The 15588-nt window shown below is 42.1% G+C and overlaps 1 protein-coding gene across 1 annotated transcript; it reads left to right on the top strand.

Moving 5' to 3' along the window:
• The first annotated feature begins 1102 nt into the window (after positions 1–1102).
• Positions 1103–3226, top strand: LOC117493541. Its single transcript, XM_034144163.1, has 4 exons — positions 1103–1130; positions 1267–1331; positions 1426–2335; positions 2426–3226. The coding sequence occupies exons 3-4, from the start codon at positions 1658–1660 to the stop codon at positions 2681–2683; spliced, it is 936 nt and encodes a 311-aa protein (XP_034000054.1). The 5' UTR covers positions 1103–1130; positions 1267–1331; positions 1426–1657; the 3' UTR covers positions 2684–3226.
• Positions 3227–15588: the final 12362 nt, after the last annotated feature.

The following is a 15588-nucleotide window of genomic DNA, read 5'->3' as shown; positions in this document are numbered from 1 at the left end:
TAACTGCAGAATTTAGTTATGCAAATATGTTCATGAAAGATAAAGAAATGCATAAAAGGCATAGTCTTCTTTTGCTTAACAGTGCAACAGTTTTCACCATGTACACACACACACACACACACACACACACACACACACACACACACACACACACACACACACACACACACACACACACACACACACACACACACACACACACACACACACACACACACACACACACACACACACACACACACGATACTAAACGAGTATTAAAAGTCGTGATGGGAAATAGATGGTTGTGCAAAGTGGAATAACATGTGCCGGTTATAAATATAGGTTAGGTTTTTTGATAATTATAAAACTTGCTTGTTGTGTAAACACAGTTCCTGTCATTCAGCCGTGTTTTGCATGTAGTTGGGTACAACATGTGGAAGTAGGAAGTTGTTTATGTGTCCTTCTGTTTCAATCTTTGCAGTTGTACAATGGAGTCCAGGCTCGAAGAGGAGCAAACGATATCCCTACTGACAACCAGAAAAATGGCAGCGAGTTGGAGTGCGGCCTGGGGCACCATGGCAATGGTCACTTTGCGCCCGGACATAACAACAAGAATCACCCCGGAGCTATATCTGTGCCACATCACTATAGTAACAGCCGTAACTACAGCCCCAGTGGGTACAGCTACCCCGGGAGTCATCAGAATGGCTATGGTTATTGCAACGCCAACTCAGAGATCGGAGACTTGTTGCAGGATTATTTGGAGCAAGGGAAGCAAATAAGCCAGAAGAATAACGGAGCTCGCCATGTGGTAAGTGGAGGCATTTTAAGCATTTCCCTGCCCGAATGCATCATTGTGTTGGCGTCTGCACATATGATGAAACCAAACACGTGATAAGAGTCAAAGCTGGGGTTCAGTTGGGAACATATGCATTACAGTTAGTTGGTTCCTTCCAGTCTGCTTACAGACAGGTTACCACATTGGCGTTAGTTTCACATACTTTCACCAACTCCTGACAAATTAGGCAAGAAGGAAGCCAAGACATTAAACTGTTTCCTGTTACACATTATAACGTTCAAGTATAGTAGATGACAGTTAGGAGTTCTTTATCGTGTGAGGATCAAGGGTCAGCCGAGGTTCTGTTTGAGTAAGTTACAGTAAACAGAACATTGCCATTGGGGGATCTTGAAGTATCACTCTTGTTAAAAACTATAAATATAGTAGGTAGAGATTAATATGATGATGGATATGGTGATTTATTTATATTTTACCATTTCTTTCAGCGCTTCAGCGACACAATCAAGGACAGCCCGGTGACAGAGATCAAAAAAAGTTCTGGAAATGAAAGGTAAGTGCCACATTCAAGAACCTTTTGTAGAATTACGTGATGGGTTTGGGATATACCTGTTAATTCAATTTTTGTCTTCTTTGGTTTGGTACAGGCTTGGTCAAGAGCAGTTTGTGGGCAATTTTGAGGAAACTGAAAACAGAAGGAACCATGTGTCTCACCTGAAGAGCTCCTCTCGCAGAGAGAGTTCCCCCAACAAAGAAAACACAGGCTCGAAACCTCCTCTTGGACAAAGAGATGCCCCTGCTGGTCAACCACGCTCACAGCTCCCAACCACAAAAGCTGAATCTCCGGCCCTGGACAGGAAGTCCTACAGTCCTGGCGTCATGGGAGACAGGAAGTGCGGCAGCCCTTCTGTCCTCAGGAAGTTTGGAGCCATGCTTCAGGAAAACGAGGGCAAAACACTGACTGAATCAGGGGTGGTGACCAATCAGGGGCCGGCTCCGGAGCCAAAGTGCCCAACCCCTAGCTGTCAGCGCAGAGCTCAGGGAGCCACTGCAGTCGCCAGCAGGGCGCCCATGCGCGTGCCTACCCAGAAATGCCGAGCAGATTCCGACGTGCTGACAGCAGAGATAGAGCCCGGCCAAGAATGGGGGCTCATATCAGACTCTGGTAGACAGAACCACAAGGATCACAGAGGAGCCTACAAAGGGTCCCAGCGGGGTCCTCAGCTGTCCCCGAGGAGATCACCGGTGATGGGAAGCCCAAAGCTTAGACCCAGGGCTAACAGTGGGGGAGACAGAGATGGAGGACTGGCTCAAGGGGAGAGAGGAAGGAAGCCTGCACCCCAACATGCAGAGCCCAAAATGGACTACAGGGCCTCAAGTGCTTCCTCTGGAGCTCAGAAGATCCAGAGGGGTGGGTTAGCGGGACAAGAGTTGGCAGGTTGTGGCAAAGTGAGGGATGAAGGACTTATTGAACTGCTGGACATGTTGGATATCCAACACGAGTACAGCTCCAGTCCCAAAGCGAGACAAACAGCTTACAGACAGGATCCACAGCAGGTAGGTTTTTTTTTAGCTATAGTACAATTGTTAAAAAGCTACCAGTGATGATGTACAAGCTAACATGTTTGCCATTACGTCTTTGTTCAGGTAAACCCAGACCAGTCGTCCCCTGACAATCTTAGTAAATGCTTCTCTCGTCCTGCACGGCCAGCCAACCAACGACCTCCTTCCAGGTGGGCCGGCCGCACCCCTACCGCCATCATCACCACCCCATCAGGCCCAATGTACCGTCCCCCAAGCCCCCTGGCTCGCACATCTAGCCCCATGACCAGAACCCCAAGTCCCGCGCTGAAGCGTCGGCCCCATGTTTCCTATTCTCTTCAGACTGAGACGGTCATTATGTGATACCTGTCCATTTCAGATTAAGCTTGATCCCTTCCTCCTCTCTCTGTGTAAATAGTAAGGACTTTTTCTGTGAAACAAAGTGCTTTAAGAGAGTTAAAGATACGCTTAATTTCATCTTGATGCCATGTTCAAGAAAAAAAAACATTCTCCAGGGTTGCTGTGGCTTTTTGCTTCTTCTGTGCTGAAACACATTAACAGATTGCTTAGTTGCAGCCCTCCCCTTATCCTCTTTTTGTATTAAATTTCAGGTGTTTTCTGTATAATGAGATTTTGCATGCAGCCCTAGTTTAAGGGTGCATGCTCATGTGTTTAATCCTCATGGCGGCCATGTTGAATCAAATTCAACCTGGACTCCAGTAGGAGTAGATGAAGTCGCAACTGTGCTCCCAGCAGCAATCTGCTTACTATCAACATCAGTGTGTTTTTCTGTATCATATTGTTAAAGTAATATATTTGAGATGTTGGAATAACAGCTGTGACAAATTGCTATGATATGCCTTTAATGTATTTTTTTCCTTGGTAATAAATATGACAGTGCTTTGACGTAAAGACTCTTGTCTTTGTCTATGGCGGCACTGCATTGTTCCATTAACGATTGCTCATATTTCATGATTTACTGCATGTCAAGCCTATGGTTATCTGATACAGGCAGCCCTCTGCATGCCAGTGCAGTTGCAGTTGCAAATGAGCTAACTATCCACCAACTTCAACACATCAACTGGGTCAAACATACCTGAGGAACTGCATGATCAGGTATGGGACAAGTTACAGATTGTCTAATAAAAGCAGGGTTTTTGAGGTCCATAAATTGCACAGCACTTGGATTACTTAGATTTAATTATATATTTGTAAGCATTAATCGTGCATAGTGTTGGTTCAAAAGCAATTACGTAATCGGTCGTTAGCACGGTTGCCCAGTGTGCAGCACACACACACAGACATTTTGTAGCAATAGGGATCACTTTTCATGCTCAGTGTTTCTCGCCTCTTAACAACCTATGGCTTCCCTGACACCTCCTTCACTGAGGAAGGTGACAAAACACACCCTCTCAGCTTCTCCCGTAAACACGCAAAATATATCTTGCCGTTTTCTCAACGTTAAAAAAAACTTTTGTACACAAAAGCACATATATGCTCAGCCACACATTCATACAAACACACTCTGCTCTGAAAGAGGTGGCCAAAGTGTGAAATGCCACATAAAGGCTGTGAGGGTGTACGGAAGTACATTGGCCTGGTGATGCCTCATCCCTGTCACCCTACCTCTCGGTGCTATGTGGCACCTCATACGGAAATAGCAAGCGTGACGTGTGTTTTGGTGCCAGAAATCTTACCCTGCTGTCTTTGGGGGTATAAATAAAGAGCGGGAGGGGGACGTTGGTTCCTCTCTCTGCCCCCCGATCTCTCTTTCATCTTACCCGTACCCTTTTCTGCATGTTATACCAAATCATTTTTGACAGATTGGCAATATAGTAGTTTGCTCTGTCCTCTAATATCGCCTCTATCTATTTGTCAATTTGCAAATAATGATCATTTCTGTGTCCTATTCTCAATGGTTTTAAAGGCAGTATCTTCCCCTTATCTACTTCTCAGCTTCTTTTTCTATTCACTCCCTTCTTACATATTCTGCCTCTACTCCAACTTCTGTAAATGAGAGCCCATTATACTGTTTGGCACCTCCTTGGACTGCATGAGGTTATTTTAACAAGGCGTTATGTTGGCCATCCCTCCTCTGTCCTCATCAGGCCCCCTGGTGACTCTTGGCAGGTTGCTGTCTGCATGCTACACACCAAATACATATTCTGTGGTGTGCATGTTTTCACCCTCCACTCCCTTTTTTTTACCCTGCTTCCCTGACTGAGGACACTCTTTGCATACAGCATGCAGAGCTTGGCACAGCATGTCCTCCACTGGACAGGCTATATTCATGAGAGCATAGACAGAGGGAGAAAGAAAGAACATGAGAGCAGACAGCTGAACTGTAGCCATGGCTCCCCTGACGTCAGAGGACCATGTTGTCACACCCACTCTGACGCCGGAAAAAAATAGTTTGGATCCCAGCACAAAAGACTTCTAGGACTACCTCTACAGTTACACAGCTTTTATAATTGGCTTTTGTAATCCTGCACAGATACAATCATACAAACACATTTATGAAGGTAAAACACCATCTGTACATAGATAAGGCCTTCTCTATGACATCTGGGTTTGAGTTGCACTTGTTCTCATGGCTTTGATCATGTTGTTCTGCCATCATGAAAGGTTAATTAGACTAAGTTTGTGGGTGTCATCATGTGTGCGTGTGTCTACAAGGCATTCATTGATGTCACTAAAGGCAAAGTGATGTTCCGCATATAAATCTAACCTGTTAAAACAATAATAGCTAGTGACCCTTCGTTTTACAGTCTTCAGGACTGAGGTTATCCTATGGTAACACTTAAGGTCTTGTTTAGACTGCCAGAACAAATAGTTTATTGGCATATCCAAATCGATTAAAAAAAAGTCTAAACAGTAACGACTATTCATAGTGAGCTGAGCAGAATCCATTGTACTGCTAGAATAACGCTATGGTAGAGACGATCAAGGAGTTCAACAGTCCATGACAACACCAGGCTCCTAAAAATGTAATTATGGATTTGGATTCATTTGTAGGAATGTATGTTCATCATATGCAAGTCATTTATTCCAGCTGCATCCTGCTAAGGCCTTGGTTGTAGATACCTATTAATACTCTTTAATTAAGACTTACTTTAGCTTGGGAATGAGTTAGCAAGACATGTTGGCAACACTTGCTTTGCACAATGTTGGTAAAAGACACTTAATGAGGACATAGAGGGCTGTTAGATTGTATTGTCAGCAATATGCTGACTTGGAGGATGCTATCAACTGTTTTATCAATTGGAAGAATCTGAAAAACGTAATGGTTACCTGTGGATGTATTAACTTGAAACAGGAGCACTGCACTTTATAATTTGGGGAGAAAGACTTGTGTGTGCTGCTAGCTGTCTAGACTCCTCCTGTGTGCACAAATAAACCAAAATGTTAGAATAGGTTGTTGAAATTGACAACCCAAATATCTTGTGCGATCAAATAAAAAAATGTTTTTCTCTCTTGAAGATGACTCGGGCTCCGTTTTGCTGGTTTAACCAAGATAACAAAAAATAACAAAAAATAACCCATTACCAAGAGAAAAAGTTATTCAGAGAAAGATAGTCAACAATAGAAAATAAATTATTGTAACAATAGATAATTTTTGTAATAACATGGCATGGAAAGGGCATGATGTTTTATGTTAACCCTGGTAATTCAAAGTACACCCGTAGAGACAGGATGTCTACAGTATAGTTGCTAGGCAGACTTCAAAGTTCTATACATCTCGATAAGCTCGATATATGTATGACCTAAACATTCGTGTTTATGAGCGTTACATCTGTGTGAATAAGCCCCTGGTAGCTGACATAATGTCTTCATGGTTGTCTGAGGCATGTGTGAATCTTGTGCTCCTTCCTGCCTCCTCTCACCCACATCCACCTGTCCCCTGTCCTTTGCCCTCTGCCCCTGTCCTGCATCCCTGTCCTTTCAAGCCTCTCATTCATTGGAGCTGGGTTCGGGGGGGGGTCTACACTGAAATCCTCAGCATGCGTCGGTTGCCACCGCAACGGACTCAAAATAGATTGTTAACTGCCACTTGTATGTGAGTGTGTCTCACAAAAATGTGGACAGATGAGTGACAGGACCACCCTGTTCCAGAGGACGACCCGAAACTGAGCTGTTTTACAGGCTTCTTCAATCCCTCTCTTTGCATTATACAGAATGTTTTCTCTTGTTAAAGTTAACAGTCCGGAGACGTTTGCATGTCTCTGACTGCATGCATGTTAGTGTACTTTCAAGTTCTACAGTGTTATCATTTTTCTCCTACTGTAAAAAGGAAATTCCCTCAATGGCATCCACCTGCACCTGACATCATGGATGTATAATAAGAAAATAAGAACTGGATACAGCGTCAGTGGCGGGGTCTCGTTCTTTCCTATGAGAGCTGCTCATTGGCGCATGAAGGCAAAATGGCCCAACTTTTGAGAGAGCGAAACGTCACAGATTACCCGTCATGCCTGGCTGTCAGAGCAGAAGTACCCGTATGTGCGCTCATAGAGCATGCGCAGTTGAGTTGCCACTTAAGCCCCGCCCTCCGAGCTCCCACTCTCGGCTCACTAGAATGAATGGAGAGAGAAAATAAATCTAGATTCGGCTTTTAGTGCATTTTACAACTTTAAGGACCGAATGATTCTAATAAGGGCTATACAATAGTTTATACTGGGTAGTTTATTTAGTTAAAAAAATATATATCCGCTGATTTACAGACGTCTCTTTCCCCATGTTAGTCAATGGGAAAAAGTATTTCTGGGCCCAGTGACGTCACGGACTGATACGGAAGTTGCAGTACCGCTGTTTGGACCAAGCCCCCAGGAAGTGCGCCGGACTCTGATGAAAATATTCGTGCTGGCCAAACGGCGGTACTACACTTCCTTTTGGTTGCCAGGCCCGGAAACACTTTTTCCCATTGACTTACATGGGGAAAGAGTGGTCTGTAACTCGTTGGATAATTTTTTTTAAACTAAATAAACTACCCAGTATGAACACTTGTATAGCCCTTATTAAAAACATTCGTTCCTCAAGTTGTAAAAATGTGCTAATAACGTTATTCTGAGAGTTATTTCCCTCTGCATTATGAACGCGCATCTAACCCACGGGACCGCGCCGCCCGGCACGTTCATGTTACGTGTTCAGCACTACATGCGTTTATCTTGACCCATGGATGCACAATAAGAACGGACCCATATCGCCTTACTGCCAGCCCACGGAGCTGTAATAACGGATATATTGCACATGTTTGCTGTAATTCATCATTTGTAAAATATTATACTACATGGGCTGTATGATTAAATCTTGTACCGTAAATCTTGTATTAAATAAAGTTAATATTACCGACGTAGATTAACGTCCCTGTAGCTTCTTATTGCACTTGCAATATACCATTAAAGGAGTTGAACGTTGCTGTTTGCTATTACTATAATACCACGCAGGGATAAACCAGAGTTTACAACCTTTGCATGTGGGCACAACACGTTTTGACCCAGATTAATTAGCTATACCATGATATCGCCCGAGGAAGTCGTCATACTTATACATATATAAATAAAGATATATGTGTCAAAGCTCTAATCAAATTAACAGTTGTATTAATTATACTTGTATATGTATATATATATATATATATATATGTATATAGCCTGTGTTTTATATTTATACACACAAATGAACAACCTTGTGTGTGTCAAATAACAAGTTGTATTGTAGTGTTTATTTTAGTGTTGTGTTATGCTTATCCACATTTTGATTTCAGAGCACAGGAGAATGCTGGGCACAACATAAAGCTCAAAAGTGAAGCTGGCAATGCTGAACAAAACCATCTAGTTATAATATTTATTCAGCTGAAAAAGTCAAAGCTCTACGAAAATGTAATTAAAAATACATAAGCATTTTCAGGTAGAAAATCAGCATTTTATATAGAAATTCACAAAAATAAGAAATGTATACCTCTTATGGCTGGCATTGTAGAACTAGGTGGAAAAAATAGTGACAACAAATGTAAATACAATTTATATAGATTAAAAGGTAATATATATAATATTGATTGCAATTATTAGATTAAAAGATCCACCAATTATGATCAACAGGAAAGCCCTCTGAAGGCATGTTGTGGTTTGAAAAAAAGTTGAGGATGGGGTCCAGACAGTTAAATCAGGAGAGACTTCATTTTGTTTAAAGAACATTTATTGACACATGTCATATGATAAATGTTAAGTCTTTGGCGATTAGACCCCGATCCTGAAATCTTATATCTAAAGGGGGAAATGCAGCCGTGAGCATAGGGAACCTCCCCGGGGTCTAGACACTGGTGATGATGATGAAGATCTGGATTTGATGAGGAGATGGGATGAAGAGGAGGTGTGATGAGGTCTTTGGATTAGCTCTCCTGGCTCTGGATATGATGAACGGAGGTGGGTGGAGAAGAGGTGGATGGGGAGGAGGTGGATGGGGAGGAGGCGGGCGGCAGCATGAACACCTGAAATCACAGCTGACTGCAGGAGAGAGGAGAACCATTTTAAAGTTTGGCTGCAGCTCGGTGTTTGGCTGCTGGAGAATGAGGTGAATGTAATAGGTTAAAGAGAACGCCTGTGATGAGCTGATTATAAACAGCTGCGGAGTGAATGTATACATACCCAGTCTTACTCTTGAGTTACCCACTCTTACTCTTGAGTTGTTTTACTCATCTTCCCCAGCCTCACCAGCCTCACCCAGCTGTGGTGTGTCTGTTCTCTTTCTTCTCAATTTTGGATGTGGCCCAGGAGGAAGCGCAGCCACTTCAAGACACTGGTACGGGCCTACGTGCTGACGACACGACCGTCATCGGCCAGATCACAGACGGCGAAGAGACGGCGTACAGAGAGGAGGTCGAAAACCTGACATCTTGGTGCCAGGATAACAACCTCCATCTCAACGTCAGCAAAACCAAGGAGCTGATTGTGGACTACAGGAAGCAGCAGGGAGAGGGACACGCCCCCATCGCCATCAATGGGACTACGGTGGAGAGTCAGCAGCTTCAGGTTCCTCTGTGTCCATCACGGACACGGCTGCATCACGGCCTGGTACGGCAGCTGCACCGCCCTTAATCGTAAGGCTTTACAGAGGGTGGTGAAAACTGCACAGAACATCACCAGGACGGAGCTGCCACCCATGGAGGAGCTTTACTCCCAGCGGCTCAGGAAGAAAGCCCTCAGTTTATGTTAATGTTAGAAATGTTTTGGCACATTTGTTCCTATTCTGCTAATGGTATATTGCAGGATATTTAAGTTTCCCATGTACTTTTTAAATTAATAATAGTATGTTCATCTTGATGTTTAACTTGTAATATTGTAATCATCTTAGTTAGAAATGCTGTTTCCACCCCAACCTCTGCTGCTGAATGATTTTATATATTGTTACTAAAAGTGCTTGTCTTTGATATTATAATGATTACACCAGAAAGTCACTCTTTGTGAGATTTATTTTTTCACATTTTTCCCAGCCACAAGATGATTTCATTCATTGGAGGCCTCAAAGCTGGGTGAAGGTATTGATGCACGGATCAATGCAATCCTTTACAACAGCATTCCACTATGGTTGGGGATGTCTGTAAAAAAAGGAGAAATAATCTTAAACAAAACAAGTGTCGCAATATAGGGAAACAAACTGTGACAAAAACATATCAATTAGTTCAGAATCAGAATACATTTACATTATTACAGCAGAAAAGAGCCAAAGACAGCCTAATGTTACTTAAAGTATGCATACAAAAAGTATTAAAGATTAAAAACAAGAAATTATAATAAAAACAGTTACACATTTTACAAAATACACATCCTGTAACAGTTTGGAGGATTTAGCAGCCAGGTATATTACACAGTTTTAGCGGCATATATATATATATATATACACATGGTTGGTATTTAACAACAAGGGGTGTTGTACTGTGTGATATTGGTATTTATGGAAACATTTTACACCTTTCCTTCAAGTATTATACGTTGTAGTTACTTGTTGGGTACTTAACATGAATAATCACAGTTACTATCCTTTCACTCCATCACATTTCAAAGAGAAATAGGCTATTGTTATTTTAACTCCACCACAGTAATCCATCATCAGCTTTACTTTTTAGATAAAGATTTAAATCACAATTGATCATAACTCAAAATACATATATTTTTATATATTACCAAGTGGTTTCATGTAGGCTACAACCCACACAAGTTTCATGCTAAATTAAGCTCTGTTGCTTGGATATCACTAGATCCTGTTACATCAGCGTAATATAAAAGTACATAACGACTGATGTGTAAATTAGCATAATTACTAGCTAGCCGCTAGCTGCTAACTGCCGCCTCGTCGTTAATATCAAATCCATCATAACAACCCATTACCATGCTGTCATGAACGCGCGGTGCTGTTACGTGTACGCAAATTGACGTGCTTGATGTGAGCGAGCATTTTGGGGGGCATGTTTAAAGTTGCGCATGCGCTATGAGCGCACATACGGGTACTTCTCAGGCATGCCGGGTAATCTGTGACGTTTCGCTCTCTCAAAAGTTGGGCCATTTTGTCATCATGCGCGATTGAGCAACTCTCATAGGAATGAATGAGGCCCCGCCTCCCACGCTGTATCCAGTTCTTATTATACATCCATGGTTTGGACACAACTAATGTTGGGCACAGAGTCCTGCGCACTTCCTGGGGGCTTGCCTGACATGCGCATGCTTGGTTTCGTAAACAAATGGACACCTGCTTTGCCATCTCAAAGAGCTTATGTGGTTCCTTCAGAAGCCGAAGTAAAAAACGTTGATGCACACCTGACATCAAGAAAAATTGACTGCCCTCTATTTGTATATCACAAATATGTTATGAAATAATACCAACGATTCCGTTGATTAAGATCAATGAAAGCTAGACTTGGGGTCACATGGGGTTGTTGCTGGACCTATTCATCTTGAAAACCTGTATCAATAACAAGCCCAACAAGCTATTGTTCATCTAGTGTTGAAGGCTTAAATTACAAATGTAGGGGTCAACACTGTTAGACCAAAGGTGTACTTTTAATCCCACCACTCTACACTTCAATTTTTCACCCACTTTATCAACAAAGTACGAAACCTCCCATCTGTCGGACAGTAGCTCGTGTCACAATCCTGCTCGCTCCATCTTCCTTGACATGTCCGAACTGTCAGTGTGTCTGGGTCCGTCCATTGAAATTGGGATCTCAAATGCCACATGATGAGTGCGGCAGTACAAGAGTTGGGACCATCAAGGACAGCCGAGAGGACCCTAAAGGCGTTCTTAAGAATTTCAGACCTCCATTAAAATAGAATGGGGCACAAATATCTCCTCTTTGAAAGACAACCCTTGAAGCTCCCCTTTCAAAACAAGAGCGGGGTGCTCTCGTAGGATTAGCTGGTGTTGCCCGGCAGAGGTGACTATAGTGGTCTATTTATCGTGTGACGAATTACCAATTTTAATTTGGTTTCAGTGGAGCGGTCCGCTGGGACACTACGAGGCACGCTGTCTGGCCTGTGGCCTACGCAAACATGTTCACTTCACACACATACAAACGCACGCACTCTTTTAGCCCGGAGGAATTAAGTCTGTCAGTAATGTTAAGAGCTGGTTGAGTTTGAAAGAAAAACCCTTCAATGTTGCCTTTCTTATCTTGTTTAGAGTAGGGTACACTATCCTTTACAAAAGGAAGTGAGATAATGCCATCCCACAATTATTGCTGCTGCAATATTTAAAGTGATGACAGACCCAAGTTAGCATTGTCCTTCGTGCATAACTGTATACGTGAAAGTCTTAAGGAAAATATATCAAATATAATTTCTTAGAGCTTTCAACCGCAGTCTGAGTGCAAATTGTGTCAACTATTTCCCACAATACATAGAACTCCAATGGAGCACATGTAGGTAGTTGATAAATGCTCTGACATTTTAAGTGCTAATGTGCCTGACTATGGGCCTTGTTGGGTTATTTTTAGTGTCGGGATTCAAGGTGACAATGAGCATGATGATTACAGCGATAAGCCCACTTATCATTACACATCCACACTCAGTTGCCAGCTCATGGTACAATAGCTTAAACTAATGCAGTCCAATTCAACAGCCCTGCAATAAATTCTACCTTAATGAAGTCAATGACAACAAAATAACTTGATCGCTTTTCACTAAAGATGTACAAATTCATTGTCTTCAGTTATGTCTGTATGCCATTAAGCAAGCTAGTGCCAGCAGCTGATTAGCTTAGAATAGCATAACGACTGAAAACGGGAGAGTATCAGAGGCAACCAGCATGACTCCAGGAAGTCACTTCACCCCACCAAGACATAGTTACAGCATGAGACTCCCCTGTTAAATCAAAACTTAATGTTACACTAGAAGACAGATGAGGTGTATGTTTGACAATTACATGAAGGTGTTGGTAGGCAGATCTATTTGTATTTTACTTCGGATAGACAGGCTTGCACAGCATATATAGTAAAGTGGCCCAAGTGTACACCATGTGTTCCATTTTTATATCTCACCTGTCATCTTTTGATTGCAAATACGGCTCTGCAGTCATATGGTACTGTATTTAGAAATGGAGAATACCAATAATATAAACTTTACGATTACAGAAGTCATCATAGTAATGTTGTGACGCATCGCTGATATAAATGGTCCAGTAGCACCAGGCTCAGCGGGGCGCGTCACTTGATCTGCTCTAATGGTGTTAGCTTGATGATGGTTACAGTAGAAGTGAAGTCATTCCTGGCTCCTGCAGGACTGAGATACCCTGTCTGTGAATCTCAGCATTATGGTGAGAAATAATGACGACATACTTGTACGCACACAACACGCACAGCCACTAAATGCTAAAATGCACCAGTATACTAAGATAGATACCGAATATGTTACACTAAGGGAGACCGGCTATCAATATCCAAGCCCATTTTTTCATTTTCTCACACAACAAACAACACATACACGTAATGCTGAAGGCCTTTCAACCTTGTACAATAAAAACAAGGTCATAAATAATCAACAATTCTCCACTGTGGGGCTCGGGGTGGCGAAAGATGTGGGGATGACGGGACTATTTGTGGAGGGATTGGAGACAGCCCGTGTATTTTCTGTAGTGTGAAGCGGGAGGCTACAGAAGGTATTTGACCAGGATATGATAGCACATATGAGGGAGTTAAAGGCCAAACATGTGTCTGAAAACATGTAGTAGTGTTGTCTGCCTGTCTGGCTGTGTAACTATGACTGGCGCTATCATGTAAAAGACACATACTCAAATTCTGTCTTCATTTAACTCTGGTGCAACATAATTGTCCTTCGCATTGACAGACACTATCCTATACATGTTGAATCTAAACACAGTCTGTTTCCATGTCATATACATGTAAACCTGTCAGTGTCTGATATAGCATGCCAGTTAATGTTATGCCCTACATAACATATGCTATATTCTTGATGTACCTAAATACAGTACAGCAGGGATACTCATCTTGCTCTGCTTGGGGGCCACTTGTGGAAAAAGAGAGGCAGCCAGGGGCCAGTTTATATCCACAAAACAGACATTTGGGTCTTAATGAGTGTCACCTGCCATTTTAATCACATAGACGTGCTCTATAAGTCTATTTAAATGTTTTTACTCTTGTCTAAGTAATTGAATATTATCAGCATGCTCATTGCCTTGAATAGCAGTGGTAAACACAACATGTGGCCTTCAGTCAGAAACGTCACCAACAAATATGTTAGAGTAGGGGAATCCAAACTACAGCCCGGGGGCCAAATGCGGCACGCAGACCATTTTGAATCGGCCCTCAGCAAATTCAAGTATAACGACTTAAGTATAATAAACTTGTGCTTGTCTTCTATTATGCTTCTTAAATATATATGTTCAAATATATAACACAGTATTCATGTGTTAATAAGCTCAATTTTCAAATAAATTCAGTCAATTAAAGTTGGAAACATTTTCTAACATATCTTAGTTGATAAGAAAAAAGCCCAATGACTTATTTACATAACAAGCTTGATAAATACCCTTCATATTTCCCCTTATTATAATCAATCTGAGGCTTCTGTTTTAAGGGATGAGCTGCCAACACCCACAAGCATAATGTATCTACATTTGATTGATTTTGCTAACTTATAACTGAATTTATGAGGCAATATAAGTGAGTGGCCCAGTCCTTTGTACATGTTTCTGTATGTGGACCTCAGTGAAAAAAGTTTGGACACCCCTGTGTTAGAGCAATTTTCCACCACCTACATGTGCTCCGTTGGAGTTTTTACGCACAAGGGGGCAAAACTGTAACAGTAACAGCTATGGGTCTCACACCAGACTGTCAGTGTGTCCTGCGAGAAAAAAATAGTTAGTGTCTTTGTCTCTTTGACCATAGAAATGGTGTGTATGCGCTCCACATGAGTTGTCATGGTCAGTTGCTACTCTGAAGTGAATGTCTAGCAGCGTGGTTCAATGGATGGCAACGTTTGTGGTTCTCTAACAGTTGCTAATGATCCCGAGGCGGATGGCTGTTGGATACCGTTTGGGTTAAATAAGTGTTCTCTAATAGTTACTAATGATCCCGAGGCGGATGGTTGTTGGATACCGTTTGGGTTAAATAAGTGTGTGATTTATGATTTGAATTTGCCATACAAATTCAAATCATAAATCAAATGTAGGTATTGTTTTTTTCTTGAACCTATCCCATTCAATTGTCATTTGAGTTACAGGGTAGCCTACATTTTGAAGCTCTGAAAAAGCACAGGCCAAAGTCTGGCTCATTAAGCAGTGTTTCTAATTCAAGTCACAGTCCATCTGCACAAACTGAGCCTTTAGTTTATTCGGATGGAAAATGCTGAATTTTAGTTCCATTGGTGGCAATAGTCTTGGTTTTGCACAAAGTCTTATCTTTCCACAAACCTGTATTTTTGGAAGGCCATAATTGAGTCAGCACAAGTAACCGAGTAGGAAGTTATCACAGGCCCACAGCCACAATTGGTAGTGTTTGACAAGACCAGAAAAAAAACAGATATATGAAGGGAAAGCATTGAGGTAAACATGTCATCTAATTAGCAGGTTTTCAACCACACCATCGTTCTGTAGCTTGAAAGTGTCCGTAACACGTGGGTAAAACACTACTTCATTTATGCAACAGCTCCACAATGTGGACGTTTAAGGTACTGCATGTAGACTAAGATAAGCACACATTGCAAACAGGCCTATGGATCAGTGCCATTTTGTTTCCAGGCTTCCCATAACTGTTGTATGTA

This window comes from Trematomus bernacchii, unplaced genomic scaffold (assembly GCF_902827165.1).
Source record: "Trematomus bernacchii unplaced genomic scaffold, fTreBer1.1, whole genome shotgun sequence".
Taxonomy (NCBI): Eukaryota; Metazoa; Chordata; class Actinopteri; order Perciformes; family Nototheniidae; genus Trematomus; species Trematomus bernacchii.
Note: the sequence above shows the minus strand (reverse complement) of the source record. Positions and strands in the feature narration are given on the sequence as shown.

Bases quoted from the DNA above. Each gene is read 5' to 3' on its own strand.
- LOC117493541 (XM_034144163.1), top strand. From the start codon at position 1,658: ATGGGAGACAGGAAGTGCGGCAGCCCTTCTGTCCTCAGGAAGTTTGGA. The intron at 2,336-2,425 runs GTAGGTTTTTTT...GTCTTTGTTCAG, and splicing joins ACAGACAGGATCCACAGCAG to GTAAACCCAGACCAGTCGTC.